This window comes from Myotis yumanensis, unplaced genomic scaffold (assembly GCF_028538775.1).
Source record: "Myotis yumanensis isolate MYYU_CA2020_CCGP unplaced genomic scaffold, mMyoYum1.0.hap1 SCAF_1, whole genome shotgun sequence".
Taxonomy (NCBI): domain Eukaryota; kingdom Metazoa; phylum Chordata; class Mammalia; order Chiroptera; family Vespertilionidae; genus Myotis; species Myotis yumanensis.
The window spans coordinates 9,668,247-9,687,103 of NW_027223752.1; the positions used below are offsets into that span (position 1 = coordinate 9,668,247).

General features: G+C 52.1%; 1 protein-coding gene across 1 annotated transcript in view; it reads right to left on the minus strand.

Moving 5' to 3' along the window:
* LOC139009364 (ras and Rab interactor 3-like) overlaps nt 1-18,857 on the minus strand; it is a 109,765-nt gene that overhangs the window by 33,453 nt on the left and 57,455 nt on the right. The window contains 2 exon segments of the mRNA XM_070413633.1: nt 4,176-4,267; nt 10,458-10,530. Coding sequence (XP_070269734.1) covers nt 4,176-4,267; nt 10,458-10,530 — 165 coding nt within the window.

Below are 18,857 nucleotides of genomic sequence, written 5' to 3' on the forward strand. Positions count from 1 at the left end.
CAGGGCCAGGCCAGGTGCTGGGGTGTAGGCCCTGGGGGCAAAGGTGACAAAGGTTTCCCTCCTGGGGAGCCCGGGCTAGTGGCAGGGCAGAGAGGGCATGAGTAAATGCAGCAAAGTATTCCAGATGCCAGGGAAGCCGCTCCAAAGTCCAGGGGTTCAGGGAAGAAATATTCCGTAGCGTCCCAATCCCAATGACGGGCGGTTGGACAGTCATTCCAACTTGAGTGTTCAATGAGTTTTCAATAACTAGGAAAATTCTCATTTGTGATATAAAGGAAAAAGCAAGTTCCATGCCAACCCGGAAGAGCAACAGAACATATGCCTTTCCTAAACAAATTTTAAACCTATGAAACATACTGCAGACAAGTCAGAGAACGCCGGCAAGTCTAACCCGTAGTTACCACCGCTTTCTCTAGATTCCTTTGCACTTAGGATCAACCGCATACAGGTAAGTGCTAAATTGCTCCCAGTGTTAGTTGTGTAGCCTCAAGATTATTCCTTTACCGCCTGGCCTGCCCTTTCAAATGGTGGCTTTTCCAAGCCCAAACTCAGAGTTTCTTACGTCAGCTCATGAGCGAGTGTCCTGGGCTATCGTGTGGTGCTGAGCCTGCAAACCAATAGCTCCCTTTCAAGCAAACAAACAGCATCACCCGTGCCTGAACAGCAGGGCTTGTGCAACTGTTTGGATATTTATTACATTCCCCTCATTGCGTGAAAAGTGAGTAGAAGGCCAGAAAAAGAACACTGCTCCCCCCAGGGATGGGAAACACACGGGCCTCATAAACTAATTCCATGCAGAGCGGCGTGGCCACTGCGGAAAACAATATGCAGGATCCTCACAAAATTAAAAACAGAACTGACCCAGAGGACCCACTTCGGGAATATCTCAGAAGAAACGCAAGACACGAATTGGAAAGAATATACGCACCCCTATGTTCACTGCAACATTATTTACAACAGCCAATATTTGGAAGCAACCCAAGTGCCCATCAATAGACGGACGAGCAGATCAAGAAGTTTTGGTACATATACACAATGGAATATCACTCGGCCATAAAAAAGAAATGAAATCTTACCATTTGTGATAGCATGGATGGACCTAGAGCAGTGGTTCTCAACCTTCTGGCCCTTTAAATACAGTTCCTCATGTTGTGACCCAACCATAAAATTATTTTCGTTGCTACTTCATAACTGTAATGTTGCTACTGTTATAAATCGTAATGCAAATATCTGATATGCAGGATGGTCTTAGGCGACCCCTGTGAAAGGGTCATTCGACCGCCAAAGGGGTCGCGACCCACAGGTTGAGAACCGATGACCTAGAGGGTAGTATGCTAAGTGAAAAAAGTCAGTCAGAGAAAGGCAAAACAAACAAACAAACAAACCTAATAGAAATAGACGCATGGATACCGAGAGAGAACTGGTGGTTGTGGAGGGGAGGGAAGTCGGGTGACTGGGTGAAAGAGGTGAAGGGATTAAAAGGCACAGATTGGCAGTTACAAGATAAGTAACTGCCAAGTCACGGGGATATAAAATACAGCCTAGGGAAGACAGTCAGTAACACTGTAATAATTGTGCCTGGTGCCTGGTGGGTACTGGGAATATGGGGGGGGGGGGTGCTTTGTAAGGTATGGTTGTCTAACCGTGACTCTGTACACCTGGAACTAATACAAAATAATACCGAATGCCAACTGTAATTGAAAAGATAAAAACAACTTATTCCGATTGCAAGTGGGCAGGAATCTGGAGCTGACGGGCGGGATGCTGCGTGTGGGGAGCAGCTGTGCCCGCAGAGCCCGCTGACCGTCTTCGCCGTTGCTGGGGGGTCCCCGTCCCTTCACCGAGTCCTGTCTGTGCTACGCCAGTTGGGCTGGGTTTCAGTTCTCCGCCGCAAGAGTGCCTGCCTAGGACAATATGTGAGGGGCCTGTGTGTCCTGGCCCTCGGCAATCGCTGCTCTTTGCACATTTGTTACCACAGAACGCAGGTCAGGGCGGCCCGGCTCAGGCCTGAGCATCTCAGAGCCGAGGCCCGGCCTCTGACCGGGTGTGCCCTGGGTCACACCGGTCTCCATCCATGCAGGGGATGGACAGAACTCGGGGATGGACGGAACCCGGGGATGGACGGAACTGGTTGTGGATGGAACCCGGGGATGGACGGGACCCAGGGATGGACAGGACCCGGGGATGGACAGGACCCGGGGGTGGACAGGACCCGGGGGTGGACGGAGCCAGGAAAAGCTATTCTGATGAGCCTCACTGTACACCCTTCAGCCCTCGGGACACCACGTCCGATCAGAACCCTCTGCTTCCTCAGCTGCCGAGTCCCCAGGCGTTTCACGTGAATCCCCTTCTCAGGGACGTAAATGCTGACAGACGGGTCTGAACTGCCACGGGTTCCCCAGATGACAACCTCCCTCCCTCACTGCATCGCAGCCGCGGTCAAGCTCTCCTCGACAGAAGGGCTTGTCCAGTCCAGAAAGGAGTGTCCCAGGGATGCCCGCCTGAACCCCACGGGGGGCCAAGGGCTGCAGCACAGCACCCCTCCTCTCACAGGTCACCCTCCCGTCTTCCTCCCCTGCCAACTGGCCCCACACTGGCCACTGACTGCTCATGGAAAGACACCGAGAAGGTCATGAGGGGGGCCGAGGGGCGGTGGAGAGCTGGGCTGGGAGTCGGAAAGCCCTGGGTGCTCATCCCAATTTGCTCATCCCTCCCAGGCCCCCGACACGGCTCTGTGCTAACACTAGATTTCCTATCTCTACAAGGGACACAGGGTTACCCAAGACAGTGCTGGGTGTGTCGCAAGGAGAGGTCATTCATGCCGCTGCAGACCTCAGGGACTGTGTGAATTTCAAAACTGTCACCCGCTCCACATTCAAACTTCTGGGAGGGTCAGGGGCCAAAACGGCCATGATCTGGGGGTGAGATCAGTATTTATCCCCAACAGCAACTGAGAACTGGCCCTAAAGTTTCTAAACGGGGTACATCAGACCCAGGAGAGTGGGGTGAAGCGTTAGGGGCGGTGCTGCAGCTGAACAGATGGTGTGACACCGGACACGCCGCTCAAGCTCCCGGGCCTCAGTTTCCTCTGCCATGAAGTGGGGGGTGACAATCACAGAACCCACTTTCTGGGGCTGCTCGAAGATCTGAGGAGTCTGAGGTTATGATGCAGTCAGGGCTCCTTAGAGGTCGACGCCCCCGGCCTGGAGGACTCTACTTCCTCATGGGGCCCCTGAGCTTCTTGTGGCGTCGCACGCACGGCTGCCCAGAGGCCCCTCTGGATGGCAGGCTGCAGCCTGGCCTGGGAACCGGTGTGCTCTGACCCCACGTGTGCCCCCAACTTCCTCTACGACCGGGTCCTGGCCGCTCGGTCACCGCTGCCCCCAGGGGCCCAGCTCTGGGAATAGGGCGCCGCTCTCTCCAGGCGCCGAGCGCAGCCGCGTGCTGTGCTGTCCTGTGTGTGGCTCAGTCTTGATAAAGGCCCAGTGATTCACTGCTGGTTCACTGATGTGACCAGGTCTCTCTGCCCGGGGGTCCGAGCCCGCAGAGGCGGCTGGGGGCCAGCACGGTGCGGCCCGGTCAGAGTCTCAGCAAGGCCTGGCCCATGGGAAGGGCCCGTAGATGTGAGATCTCACTATTATGCGGGAGGGCTAGGGTCAGAAACACGCTTGTCTTTTCTCCTCCTGCCTTCCCTCTCCCTCTTCATCCCTCCGAAGGTCAGAAGGGAAAGGCGCAGGGTCAGTTGGCGGGGGCAGGCCAGATGGGGCACACGCTTTAGTTCACGGTCATGTTCGTGCTGCTCTTCCTCTGACAAGGATGGGGCTGGGACCAGGGCTGTGGTGGCGGCTGGTCCCCCCTCTCTGGCCACCGTTGGGAAGGACCTTGGCATTTGGTTTAGCCTCTCCCAGAGCCACGCCTGACCATCGGTGGCCCTGACCAGCCCGGCCCCGCAGGTCCCCTGGGTAGCTGCTAAAAGGCACCTCTATGAAGCCTGGAGGCTCTCCCTGCTGTTGGGCTCAGCAGCCTGGGCAGTGTGGGTCCCCTGGGAGCCGGGACTCAGGATCCAGCCTGGGTCTCAGCGGAGGGGTCACCTCTCTGCACAGTGGTCAGCAGGGGCAGTCCTGGGGCCCCGTTTCCTCGAGCCCCCCCTTCCCCGGCCCTCGGGGCGGACTTACCCAGGCCCAGGTTGGCGATGGTCTTGAGGTCTGTGAAGCTGCTGGCCTCAAGGATGGCCTGCGGCAGCCTCAGCGTGAAGGGCAGTAAATCTCTGTGGGAACAAGAGGGGTCAAGGTCATGTCTGGGAGGGACCTGTGTGTCCATTCTCACCCCCACAGCCCCTGCACCCAGAGCCCATAGAGGAGAAACCCCAGCAGCCCCGCTGGCTGCTGGGGCCTCCACACAGACGGGAAACCCCTGGGGTGGAGGGCACAGCCCCGAGGCTGACGGAGCATCCAGGCAGGTCCAGGCCCCGGGCCAGCACGATGGACCCTGAGAAGTGGGAGACCCCCCTGGGAGTGGGGAGGAGGCACAGCTTCCCCCACGTTTCCTGCCGGGGAGCCCAGGTAGCTTCCCGGGAAGCCTCTACGCTGGGTAAAGCCAGCAACCCACCCCTCTCTGCCCTCTGACCCTCACTGCTCCACACTGAGAGGGGCAGCGAGCAAGCACACAGTCTGGCTTCTCCAGTGAGCACCCAGACATCCCTCAGTGAGCACACAGTCAGGCTTCTCCAGTGAGCACCCAGACATCCCTCAGTGAGCACACAGTCAGGCTTCTCCAGTGAGCACCCAGACATCCCTCAGTGAGCACACAGTCAGGCTTCTCCAGTGAGCGCACAGTCAGACATCCCCAGTGAACACACAGTCAGGCTTTCTTGGTGAGCGCAGTCAGACATCCCGGACAACGCATAGTCAGACAGCTCAATCTGCTGCCTTTGGTCTGAATGGGGAAGTATTCAGGGATTTCCCCAGAGATCTCCTGGCAGGGACTCAGAACCCTCCCCCTTTATTGTGCAGATAGGGAAACTGAGGCCCAGAGAGGAAAAGGAATATGCCCAGGCCATACAACAGGTTGAAGGCAGAGTGTGCTAAGCCCTGGGCCTCCTGAGTTCTCGCCCAGGGCTGTTTCAAGGGGCCGGAGGGGGAGGGGCCCCAGGATGGACGGTCCCAATTCTACACTTCAGCCTGGCATTCAAGGCCCATCACAGCCTGACCCTGACCCCTCCTACTTTCCAGCTCTAGCCACCTTCTCCCCAAATCCCAATTCCAACCCTGTGGGTAGGCATTAATACCTTTGTGTTAAATAATTAATTTGGCATTGACTCCCCTAGGGGAGCTACTAAAAATGCATATTCCAGATCCATGCCCAGGGGTGCCGAGGGTCAGGTCTGGGGGTGGGCCAGGAGCCCACATTTTTAACAGCTCCTGAGGGGATCCTGATGGACACCGCCTTGGGTGGGAATCACGTCCCCCAAAGCAAGGGGGCCAATAAAAATAAAAGTTAAGCAGCTCTCCTTAGGTATGCATGTCTATACTGCCTTATCAACTACTAAGACCACTGAAAAGCATTCACGAAGAGAAAATTTCAAAATAAGAGTTTTAGAACAAGTGTCCTAATCTTCCCCCCTACACACTCTGGTGGGTCAGCTTGTGCACCTCCTCGGTCAGTGATGGCGAACCTTTTGAGCTCAGCGTGTCAGCATTTTGAAAAACCCTAACTTAGCCGAAACCGGTTTGGCTCAGTGGATAGAGCGTCGGCCTGCGGACTGAAAGGTCCCAGGTTCGATTCCGGTCAAGGGCATGTACCTGGGTTGTGGGCACATCCCCAGTGGGAGATGTGCAGGAGGCGGCTGGTCGATGTTTCTCTCTCATCGATGTTTCTGGCTCTCTATCTCTCTCCCTTCCTCTCTGTAAAAAATCAATAAAATATATTTTTAAAAAAAAAAAAAAAAAAAAAAAGAAAAACCCTAACTTAACTCTGGTGCCGTGTCACATATAGAAATTTTTTGATATTTGCAACCATAGTAAAACAAAGACTTCCATTTTTGATATTTATTTTATATATTCAAATGCCATTTAACAAAGAAAAATCAACCAAAAAAATGAGTTCGCGTGTCACCTCTGACATGCGTGTCATAGGTTCGCCATCACTGTCCTAGGGCGCCAACGCCCCTCCCTGGAGGCCTCTGTTCTAGCTGATGTTTTTCAAACTTTTTGGATTATGACTGTCAGCAAGGAACACATCTGGCATCATGGGGCAGTGTGTACACACACACACACACACACACACACCCCTAAAAGAAGTGTAGCATGAGACTTAGTCCAGCCACATGAGACACACTCTGGTATTTTCTAGTCTAGTTTAATTTTTCATAAAAAAAAAAACATAAAACAGCCAGTCGTGCCCTGGCCGGTGTGGCTCAGCTGGTTGAGCTTTGCAGGTCATGGCACATGCCCAGAATGGGGGCTTGATCCCCAGGAGGGTGTGAGTGGGAGGTGGACAATCGATGTTTCTCACATCGATGTTTCTCTCTCTCTCATCAATAAAAACATATATATTTTTAAAAGAGCCAGTCATGATCCACTCAATTGATTTGACGACCCCTCTGGGTGTCTTCTGACATCACCAACCAAGCCACCAACACTAGGGGGGTGTCCCCCAAGGTAATGCAGTTCTGGAGTTAGTGCAGACCCCACAGGTTAAGGACACGGTCCCCCACGCTGCCCCCAGTCCGGGTGCCCTCTGCGAATCCCAGGCCGCCTGGACTTCCAACCGGCTAGAAACCAGGGGCTCCCGTGACCCCGTCCTCAGGCTCGACAATTTGCTGGAACGGCTCTGAGAACTTGGGGAAACACTTCACTTACGTTTACCGGTTTGTTATAAAGGAACAGCCCGATGGAAGAGGTGCACCGCCAGGGGGTAGAGGGAGGGGCAGGGAGCGTCCACACCTCCCTAGACCCAACGCCCTCCCAGCACCTGGGAGTCCATCTGGGAGGTGGATGGGTGGGGCTGAGAGCTCCGGCCCTCTCACCTCGGGGGTTCTGGGGGTCAGCCCCATCCTGAGGTGATCGAGGGCCCCCACCTGTGTCAGCTCAGAATAAACTCAGGAGTGGTTGACAGGGGCTCATGGTGAACCAGGAGAGCCACCCCACCACCAGGGAGACCCCAGGGCTCCAGGAGCTGTGCCAGGGAGCTGGACAAAGAGCACATCTTTCTGTTTTCTCCACGCCTCCCCCTGGCTGTGGTCCCAGGTGGGAAAGCATCACACACCACGTACATTTTCGCACTCACTCCTAGGCACAGGCTAGTTTCTCCTCCCCCGGAGGGTCTGGGCACCTCGCTAGGTGCTGAACAATTTGGGGGTGACCCGGGGAGCACTTCTAAGATGTCAGACCCGGCCTAGAAGAACAATATCTGAACCCCCTAGATGCCCACGGCACCCTGAGCTCCATCTCCTCACACATCCTGGGTGACTTGTGGTTTTGAAAGTCGACCACTATAGAGGGAAGAGCATGAATTCATTTTGGTGACTTTTTTTTTTTTTAGAGAGAGAGAAAGACAGAAAAAAGCCATCCTGAACTTTAGAATCCACGGGCCCAGCTCGAACCCTGGCTGCATTCCCTGCAGGGTGTCGTTTCCATTTCCCGTGTGACAGGGGGGCACCATGCCTGCTAACGGGGCCGTTTTGTGAATCCAACGAGCTGGGGCATAGGGACCGCACGGCCCCGACCGGGACCGGAGGCTGCGCCTGTGTTTCCTCCTCCTCCTGGGAGCGCAGGCCATGGACACCTCTCAGGGCCTCGCCCTGCTCACCAGGTGGCTCCTGGCTGAGGGGGCAGGGGCCCCAGCTCCAGGCAGTGATAACAGCTCTTTCTTCAAAGGCCGAGAGGCCCTGCCGGCCTCTTCCTCCAGGTGGCAGGAAGATGGCAGCTTAGTCACAACCCTTGGTGCCTGGACACCTCCTCGAGAGGGCAGGCCCAGGGGCTCCTCCCTTCCTTCCTCATTTTGGTTCACTGCACCCTCTTCACGTGGCTACAGACTCCTGCCCAGGGTGTGCAGAGGACCAGACCTCATGGACCCTGTAGCAAGGATGTCAAACTCGCAGCTGGCGGGCCGCATGCCCTGGTGGCCGGCTGTGAGTTTGACATGCTTGCTAGGGCTCAGCCGAGACCTGCCGCGTAGTAACTGCTTCAGATGCGGTCAAGTGTGTTCACCTCCTGCTGCTCAGGATAGAGCCCTGGCATCTCCCCCATAGCCTCTGCTTCCACCCCCTCCCTCTAGGGGCTGCCCCAGCCCTCGGGTTCCCCCATCCAACAGTCCCTGAAAACAGAACCAGAGCACCTACTGGGTGTCGGGCAGCGTGCTGTCTCTATCCCATTCCCCCTCCAGCATCTCTCTCATGAGCATTATTCCCACACGGAGTTGAGACTCAGAGAGATGAAGTAACCAGCTCAAGTGCTGGGCTCTGCGACTGCCATCATTCATTCTTTCATTCATTCATCAAAGCACCTGGAATGTGCCAAGCCTTCCACTAAGGTGAGAACGTCTCATCACAGGAAAGGCCTGTCTCCCGCAGAGACTGACACGTCATCGTTCACAAGGGCAGGGCCTCTGAGGCTTTGTCTTGTGGGCCTGGAGGGACACGCTAGGTCAGTGGTCGGCAAACTGCGGCCCCTTGAGTGTGGCTCTTCCATAAAATACCACGTGCGAGCGTGCATGTATAGTGCGATTCTAACTTCGTGGCCACACTCAAGGGGCCAAAGAGCTGCAGTTTGCCGACCACGGCGCTAGGTCATCGGAATCATTGCAGGATGTGCGTAGCAGACCTTGGGGTTTTATCTAATTACTAGAGGCCCAGCACATGAAATTCATGCACCAGTGGGGTCCCTAGCGGCTGCCAGCTGCCGGCCGGGGCCTTCCTTCGTTCCGCACTGCCCCACGGTGGTCAGCACAGTCATAGCGAGTGATCGAACTCCCGGCTGGTGGAACTCCAGAGGAGACACTTTGCATCTTAGGCTTTTATATATACAGATTTTTGTTGTTGTTAATCCTCAGCCAAGGATATTTTTTCCATTGATTTTTAGAGAGAGTAGAAGGGAGGGAAGGTGGGGGAGAGAGAGACAGAGACAGAGAGAGAGAGAGAGAGAGGAAGAGAGAGAGAGAGAAACATCGATATGAAAGAGATATCTATTGGTTGCCTCCCACACATGCCAGACTGGAGGGCTGGGGATCAAACTTGCAACCCAGTACATGCCCATGACTGGGAATCGGTGCGTGGACCAATGCTCTAACCACTGAGCGCCCCCGCCAGGGCACTTTATCTATTTTGCATCTCCACTCTGCCATTTAACAGCTGTGTGACCTGGAGCAAGCTACTTCTCTCAGTCTTAGTTTTCTCATCTATAAAATGGGAATAACAAGAGCACGGCCTCGTGTATTGTTTGCAAGATTGACAAGGATATCGGTTGTCAGAGCTCAGTGCTGGGCACCAGGAAAGTGCTCGGCAGGCAGCAGCTCTTAGCAGCCGTCAGTACCAGCACCAGCGTTTCTGCCCATCGGGGCCCGGAGGGTCCTGGCAGGTGGCAGGTGGCAGGTGGCAGGTGGTGTTCTGGGCTGGGTGCGGTTTCCACCAGCAAGGATGGTGTCTTTGAAGGAGGGAGAAGTGGGCCTGGAGCTCCGGATCCCGAGACATCCTACCCAGCCTCTAGCCAGTTTTAGCCAAGACACGGTAGCTTAAGCCAGCGGCTTCTGACACCCAAATGTATTTTAAAATATATTTTATTAATTTTTCACAGAGAGGAAAGGAAAGGGATAGAGAGTTAGAAACATTGATGAGAGAGAAACACCGATCAGCTGCCTCCCGCACACCTCCCACTGGGGATGTGCCCACAACCACGGTACATGCCCTTGACCGGAATCGAACCTGGGACCCTTCAGTCCGCAGGCTGATGCTCTATCCACTGAGCCAAACCGGTCAGGGCCCAAATGTATTTTTAAATTCCTTTTGACCTGCAACCAGTTCTGAATAAATAGAGCAGCTCTGAGGGTGGTTACCAGACACCCGCTCCACCCTGCAGCTGCTCAGCAATCACAAGCTCCCTCCCGAGGAGGGTACCAGCCCTTCCTGCCGCCCCTACAGGAAGTTCTTCTTCTAAGCCTAATGGGGTGCACCAGGTCCACCCAGGACCCCCAGCTGCCCTGGAGGCCGGAACAAGGGATGCTAAGGTGACAGGCAGTGAGCCGGGGAGCAGGTGGTGGTGAGGGGGGGTCCTTACTGGCAGATCTAAGGAAGCACCACCCTCCAGGGTTACCAGGGCAAAGCCCGGGACTGTCCCCCTCCTCTGCATCCTGTGGGCTGCACCCTTCCCTCGGGGGCTTCCCTGGGACTCCCCGCCCTCACCCAGTGTTGTATGGCCATCTGTTGCCACCAGACGCCCTCCTGTGGGGCCAGGGGTACTCACCTACTGACACAGTAGAACGCGATCAGTCTGAAGATGTCCTCAAACACAAGAACCGAGCCTTCCAGGTACAATACTGAGGAGAGATGACAGAGGCCCGGATGAGTGTCCCGGTCAGAGGGAGGGAGGGTCCCTGGGGGCGGGGGGAGGTGTCTATCGAGTTCATTATTGCAGGGCCTGGCCTGCTGCGGCCACATGTTCATCAGCTACCCTCGGGACCAGAGGGGAGTGAGATATGAACTTCTGTGGCGGCGATGTTCAACCTTTCTCACTTCAGGGCACACAGACTAATTACAGAAATTCTGCAGCACACCGAAAGTATTTATTTTTTTGCCTATCTGACCAACAAAAGGTATGCGATGGATTCCTTCACATCAGACGGCTATTGTTGTATTGGCTGTTGTCATTTTTTGATTTGTCAATCTGGGGGGGGGGGGGGGGGGAAGAAACCGGTGCCCCTGACTAAACAGTCAGGTATTGCATGTCTTAAAAATTCTTGCAGCACACTGGTTGAAAATCACTGTTCTATGGTGTTAATCCACTGAGATTTGGGGTGGTGATTACCTGAACGAATACACACCTTTTTGGGCACAATAACACAGAAGCCTCCAGAATGAAAGCAGAGTGAAACGTTTAACTGATCAGGGTCACCTCAACCTGGCAACTCTGAGGGCGGAGGGGACAGCGGGAGAAAGCCGTCCAGGTCTGTGTTGGCCTCCGGGAGGTTCATCGGTCCAGGGTGCTGACCTGGGGCCACTGGCCCTCCACCCAAGAGGACCTGGTAGGACCTCACTTGACGTGCCTGCATGGCAACCCAAGGGTGAGGCTGACCCTGACGTTTTTCCAGCTCTGACAAGGGAGAGGGACCAAGGCATTTGCCCAAGATCCCACCCCAGGGTGGGTGTGGCTCCTTGGAGAGACTGGGTGCCAGGATGTGGCACCAGTGCCCGAAGCTGCGGGTGCAGTGACCAGAGGATGTGGCACAATGCCACACCCTGCTCTGGACGGCAGGCAAGGGCCCAGGGACGCTGAGTGGATGCTCCCCAGCGCTCTTAGCGCCCTCCACACCCACGACTCCTGACTCTCACTCAGGACTCATTTGCCCAACAGAGGGGCTCCCTGTGCTGGGGACCCCCCACTGCACTTTCTAGGGCATCAGAAGGGCCGAGAAACATGTGTGCATCACCCCTCAGTTCCAATTTCCTGAGGGCCTTCTAGCAGCTGTGTGATGGAGGGAAGGCAGGTCCCGGTCCCAGGCCGGGCTCTGACCCTAGGACCAACAGGGTGACTCTGGGTACATCCCTTCCCTTCCCAGCACCTCAGTTCTTCCACCCTCCGACCCTGAACCCCCCGTGCATCCAGGTGACACTGGCCGGCGGCCCGTTTTCATAGCCTAGGACAGCGTTCCTTGCACTGGTGGTCTGCGAGGTGGTTCTGGGTGACACATGGACCAACACGGGCTGTTCTAATAGCTTCAGCTTTATATTCGCCTTCTTTCCATGTTCTAAACAGTTAACATGCTTTTTAAAAAACGTTTGCATTCATCATCTATTTATGGCAGAGAGGTCATGGTTTCCCATTAGGACAGACATAAGAAGGTTAAAAGGGAGTTTAAAGAAAGACATGCAGTAGGTGATAGCATGGGAGGTGCTCTGAAGACGCCTACAAATGACTGGAGTCTGAGAAACACTCCATGGAGCCTGCACCCTCTGTGAAGTGATAGCGGCGGGGCGGCCCACGGCGCCATCTGGTGCTGGCATTGGGTACAGCGCCTACTCGCTGCAGCACCCGGTGCCCAAAGACCTGCAGCCACAAGAGCTAGAGACCATTTCACCTGTAAAAGGAGAACATGAAGCAGGAGCCCCTCACAGCAGGGGGTGGTGGTGACCCACGCAGAAAGCCCCGCCTCCTACGCGGGACGTGCTCAACAATGAGAAGCTTTCCTTCGCTGTGGGGACCTGGTCTGACCTTGGCCGACACAGATGAAACCTTTGCCTGCTGGCACTGTACATAAAGCCGCACTTCTTTCAGACGTCTTCCCGACCGTCTGCGTGCTGGCCAGGTCCTCGAGGGCAGGGACAGGGCGCATTCACTTTTGTAGCGGAGGACAGAGCACAGTTCTCGACATAGCACCAGTCGCCTTCCTACTGTTAACGCTGTCGAGTTTCAAAATCACACGCAAGGGTCAAGGCGCTCGTTTGTTTCTGGTGACCTCTTCTGCCCCAGCTCCAGCCCCAGCCCCAGCCAGCTGCCCACGTCTGCCCGGTCCTGACGGTGGGAACTGCTTCCCCTCACCCCGAGGCCCCCGGGAGCCCCTGCACGCCAGGGCCAGGCTGGGTCCCAGGGTGAGCCTCCCTCAGCTTCCAGCAGAGTTGCCTGAAATGGGTAAACTTATGGTACAGGATGCATGACAGGAATACGTCTCAATAAAGCCATTATTAAACCAAGAAAAACGCTCGCCGAGTGGACAATTTCACTGCCCGCAGTAAGATTTTCTAGGATTTTTATAATGAGCATCTATGAGTTCTGTAAGCAGAGAAACTGCCAGGACTCTCTACCTGGTTCTCTAATTTCCTACTGTTCTCTGTAAACGTGTCTCTAGAGCCGACTGGCTTCCGGCGTCCTCTCAGCTCCTGCTGCTATAGGACCGCTCACAGCCCTGCAGGGCACAGCTGACAGGCCCATCCACCCACTGTGTACCCCTAACACATGCTCCTGCCCCCCAGCCAGCTTCTAAAGAGCCGTGGGCGAGTCCAGCACCCACTCTGCCCTGGGCAGCAGCTCACGCAGGGACCCGGCCAGCGGCTCCTCCCAATACAGATGCCAGTGCCAGCGGCCACCTTTGAAAAGCACGGGCAGCAACCCCTCCACTGTGTGCAGCCCCAGGGTCCCTCAGCGGAAACCCTGGTGGGAACACGCCAGACCCTCTCTGGCTATTTCTCTTTCAAAGGGTGAGGAGAGAATGGGTACCAGCCAGCAGCATCCAGCATTTCCCGATATGACCACAGGCGACAACAACAGAACTTTGCCTCCACTTAGAGAAAAGGAAAGCTTTCACCTATGACTCCCCGTCAAGGCTGAGTGGGGACAGGGTGCAGATGCCAGGCCCACACACACACGCCGGAATGGCTCCCAGCATTCACAACCCCAGTGTCAAAATGAGATATGCACAGCCTGACTGGCGTGGCTCAGTGGCTGAGTGTCGACCTATGAACCAGGAGGTCATGGTTCAATTCCTGGTCAGGGCACATGCCTGGGTTGTGGGCTCGGTCCCCAATGGGGGGCATGCAGGAGGCAGCCGATCGATGATTCTCTCTCATCATTGATGTTTTATCTCTCTCTCCCTCTCCCTTTCTCTCGGAAATCAATAAAAATATATTTAGAAAAAGAGAGATATCCACAAAGAATGGAAAGCTAGTAGATCTTTAAAAAAAGGGGGGGGGGGGAAGTTCCATTTAATCACTCAATCGTCCAAATGAACTGCCAAGGACAGGAGCTGCGTGTGTATCTTCTGATCTTCACGGTTGCCCAGACCCAGGCATGGTGCTGAGCATGGTGCCGGCTCTCCAATGCTTATTTACTTATTTATTTACAAAGTGCTTTATTTGAAAATACTTAGAAGAGTCATAAGAAGTTGCAGAGATGTACAGGGAGGTCCTGGGCACCCTTCACCCAATTTTACAGGGGTGCATGTGTGTGTACGTGTGTATGCGTGTGCGTGTGCATGCTGGTACCATGCTATGAATTGCATCCCGTGTGTAGCTGTCTGAAATCACCACCACAACCAAGATATGTCACTGCACCATCATTGCAAGGCTCCCTGTGCTCCCCGCTTAGAGCCACAGCCACTCTCCGCTTACCCCGGACCCCTGGCAACCACCAATCTGTTCTCCATCTCTATGGTGATGTTATTTCACGAATGTCTTATAAGTGGAGTCACACAGTATCCAGCCTTGACACTGGCTTTCTTCACTCAGCATGATTTCCTCGAGGGTCCTCCAGGTCGCTGGCTGAACCAATCGCCCGCTCCTCTTTAGTGCTGAGTCAGCGCCCATGGTTTGGATGGAGCATTCTTTGCTTGACTAGTCACCCGCTGAAGGACATCTGGGGAGTTTCCAGTTTTGAGTTATTATGCACAGAGCTACTATGGACATTTGTGTACAAGTGTCTGCATGAAAATATGCTTTCTGGGCGACATCTGTAATACTGTCAGTAATAAAAAATATATTTAAAAAGAAAATAGACTTTCCTTTCTCTGGGATCTATGCCCAGGAGTGCTATTGCTGGGTCATACGGTAAGTCCGTCCAAGGAACCGCCAGACTGCTCTCGTGAGTGGCCAGCAATGCACGCAGGGTCCAGCGTCTCCCGTGCCTGCCGATTCGTTGCCGCTGTTCTTTATTGTAGCCATTCCAGTCGGTGTAGAGTGACATCTCAAGATGGTTTTGATTTGCATTTCTCTGATTTGGATTTTTGGAAACAAAGATGTTGACCTTCTTTTCATGTGGTTATTTGTTATCTGTATATCTACCCTCTGGTGAAGTGTCTATATATATCGTTTGCCAATTTTCTAATTGGGTACTTTTTTAATGTTGAGGTTTTTTTTTAAATCACTACATTAAGATATTCACATACCATACAATTCACCAATTTAAAGTGCACAATCAATAATCAATGGTCTTACCATATTCACAGAGTTGTGCAACCATCACCATAATCAATTGTGGAACATGTTCACCGTCCCAAAAGGAGACCCTGGATGTGTGTGCCCTCGGCTTAGTCATTTTATTTATCTTTTTGTGCTTTGATTTTCTCATCTTTAAATGGTGACAACAATAGTATTTTCATCATAGGTTGTTGTTGAGGCAAATTAATGGAAAGCATTTAACCTAGTATACAGTTGAATCCACTTTTTGACAAGTAGTCAAAAAGTGGATGAAATCTGTATACAAGTTTTTATGTGGACATATGTTTTCATTTCTCTTGGATATATATTAGGAGTGGCATTGCTGGATCATCTGGCAACTACATGTTTAAGAACGACCAAACTGGAGGACCTCAACAGCATAAAAATGGAAAAGAACCAGTTGGAAATGAAGGCTACACTAACTGAAATAAAGAATAATTTACAGGTAATCAGCAGTAGAGTAGGTGAAGCCGAGAATCAAATAATCAATTTGGAATATGTGGAAGCAAAAACACCCAAACAGAACACCCTCCCCCCCCCAAAAAAAGAGGGGGGAGGATAGTGTAAGGAGCCTCTGGGACAACTTCAAGTGAACCAACATTCACATCATGAGAGTGCTGGAAGGAGGAGAGAGAGAGCAAGACATTGAAAACCTATTTGCAAAAATGATAACGAAAAACTTCCCTAACTTGGTGAAGGAAACAGACATATAAGTCCAGGAAGCTCAAAGAGTCCCAAAGAAGATGAACCCAAAGAGGCCCACCCCAAAACACAACACAATTAAGATGTAAAAGGTTAAAGACAAAGATAGACCTTAAAAGCAGCAAGAGGAAAGTAGTTCATTACCTACAAGGGAGTGGCCATAGGACTGTCAGCTGATTTCTCAAAAGAATCTTTGCAGGCCAGAAGGGAGTGGCAAGTAATATTCAAAAATGGTGAAAAGCAAGGACCTACAACCAAGATGACTCTATCTTGTGAAGCTCTCATTTAGAATTGATGGACATATAGAGCTTCCAAAATAGACCAAAGAAAAAAAAAAGCTACAGGAGTTCATCACTGCCAATCCAGTATTACATGAAATGTTACAGAGTCTTCTTTAAGAAGAAGAAGATAAAAAATATGAACAATAAAATGCCAATAAATACATATCTATCAACAATTGAATTTAAAAAACAAAATGAACAAGGAGAACAGGAACAAACGCATAGGTACAGAGAACTTTCTGTTGGTTGGTGGATGGGAGGGTCGTTGGGGAGAAATGCAAAAAAGGTGAAGGGATTAAGAAGTACAAATTGGGCCGAAGCCGGTTTGGCTCAGTGGATAGAGCGTCGGCCTGCAGACTGAAGGGTCCCGGGTTCGATTCCGGTCAAGGGCATGTGCCTGGGTTGCGGGCACATCCCCAGGGGGGGATGTGCAGGAGGCAGCTGATCGATGTTCCTCTTTCATCGATGTTTCTAGCTCTCTATCCCTCTCTCTTCCTCTCTGTAAAAAATCAATAAAATATATTTAAAAAAAAAAAAAAGGAGTACAAATTGGTTGTTACAGAACTGTCGTGGGGTGTACAGCACAGCATGGGGAACACAGTCAATAATATTCTAATAACCAGGTGTGGTGCTGGATGGGTGTGGGATTTATTGGGGTGATCGCTTAGTAAGTTATGCAATGTCTGGTCACTGGGGTGTACACCTGAAACTAATATAATGATGCATGTAAACTGTAATTGAAAATAAAAAATAATTAAATTTGCAACCCCCCCCCCCAAAAAAAAACCCCTACCAATTACTAAACTGTTTTCAAAGTTACTACTTCACTTTGTTTCCACCAGCAATGTCTGAGGGTTCCAATTTCTCCACATCCTTGTCAACACTTGTCTTTTCTAGCGCAGCCTCCCCTGTGGGCGGGAGGTGATAGCTCTCGGTGGTTTTGCTTCGCATTTGCCTAATTATTAGTGATGTTGAATGTCTTTGCATGTGCTAACAGGCCATTTGTGTATAGTCTCTGGAGATAAGTTTATTCAGATCCTTTCCCCACTTTAAATTGGGTTACTTGTCTTTAATGTTGAGTTTGGAGAGTTTTTTCTAAGACAAGGCCTTTGTCAGTTGTGTGATTTGCAAATATTATTTTCTCCCAGTCTGTAATTTGCCTTTTCATACTTTTCATAAGGTCTTTCAAACATCTATTTTTAAGAATGAAAAGAAAAAAATGGCCCTGGCTGGGTGGTTGGGTCGGTTAGAGTGTCATTCCATACACCCAAAGGCTGCAGGTTCGATTCCCAGTCAGGGCACATACCTAGGTTGTGGGTTCAATCCCCGGCTGGGGCACATATGGGAGGCAACCAATCAATGTTTCTTTCTTTTTTTTCTAATCCTCAACCGAGGATATTTTCCCATTGATTTTTAGAGAGAGTGGAAGGGAGGGGGAGAGACAGAGAGAAACATCGATGTGACAGAGACAAATGAATTGGTTGCTGCCTGCATGCGCCCTGACTAGGGCAAGGGATCAAGCTTGCAACCAAGGTACTGTGCCCTTGACCGGAATTGAACCCAGGACCCTTTAGTTCACAGGTCAACACTCTATCCATTGAACCAAACCGGCTAGGGCTGATTGATGTTTCTTACATTGAAGTTTCTCTCTCTCTCTCAAATCAATAAAAGCACATCCTTAGGTGAGGATTAAAAAAAAAAAAAAGGATGAAAAAATAAATGCTGTCCAAGTTTGTTTGCAAAATAGTAAGCACTCACCTGGTGTTGTATAACTGATTGACAGGGGTATCTCCAACCTGTTATAATTAACAGTCACCTCTTATTTGTAGCTGGCAGCATCTATTGTTATAATTACTGCTTAATGGGCCTGTAGCCAGTTATTACCATAATCTAGGCCAAAGTCCCTCTGCAATCTTGACACTGTTAATTCCCTTAACAGCACTTTCTTCATGGATGGTGCAAAGGTAAACTGGAGACAGGCCTGGTTTTAATGACCCCAAACTCCCAGGGACTGAGGCGAGTGAATGTGACAAATGAAAACCTTTCCACATCACGTTCACGCTGAGCAGAGAATGGGTCAGCCCTGCCTTCGCTGAAATGAAGGACGAATGTTTCTTCACCCGAGCCTGACCCTCGGCTTCGAGGAGGAACAGATCCGTACACAAAAACGTGGAATGAGGCTACACCTTGCCAGGGGTCACTAAGATGGCCACGTGAACGCTGTCTGAGAAACATAAGCCCAGTCGTTCCTGTTAGCAGACGGCCTTGTTAACCCCAGAGATGAAACACGGCAGTTCTTCATAAATCTCCAGTTTTGAGCCCCCTTTGGAAGGGCTGGGTCAGAGTTACTCTTTAGCTAAAACATTTTCATTGTGTTATCACTCACTGACAAATATTTATCGTTTTCATGGTCTGTAGAAAGAAAGGGGAAATGGACGCAGAAAGTGAGAGGAAGCCTCGCAGTTTGAAGGGTGACAGGGACCTTGCCAACAGCCTGGCCGCGGGACTGTCTGAACGCCTTCCTGAGGGCCGGAGATTCAAACAGCTGGCTCACTTGCTTTTTAAAAAATATATTTTTATTGATTTCAGAGAGGAAGGGAGAGGGAGAGAGAGATAGAAACATCAATGATGAGAGAGAATCATTGATTGGCTGCCTCTTGTACGCCCCCTACTGGGGATTGAGCCTGCAACCTGGGCATGTGCCCTGACCGGGAATCCAACCGTGACCTCATAGG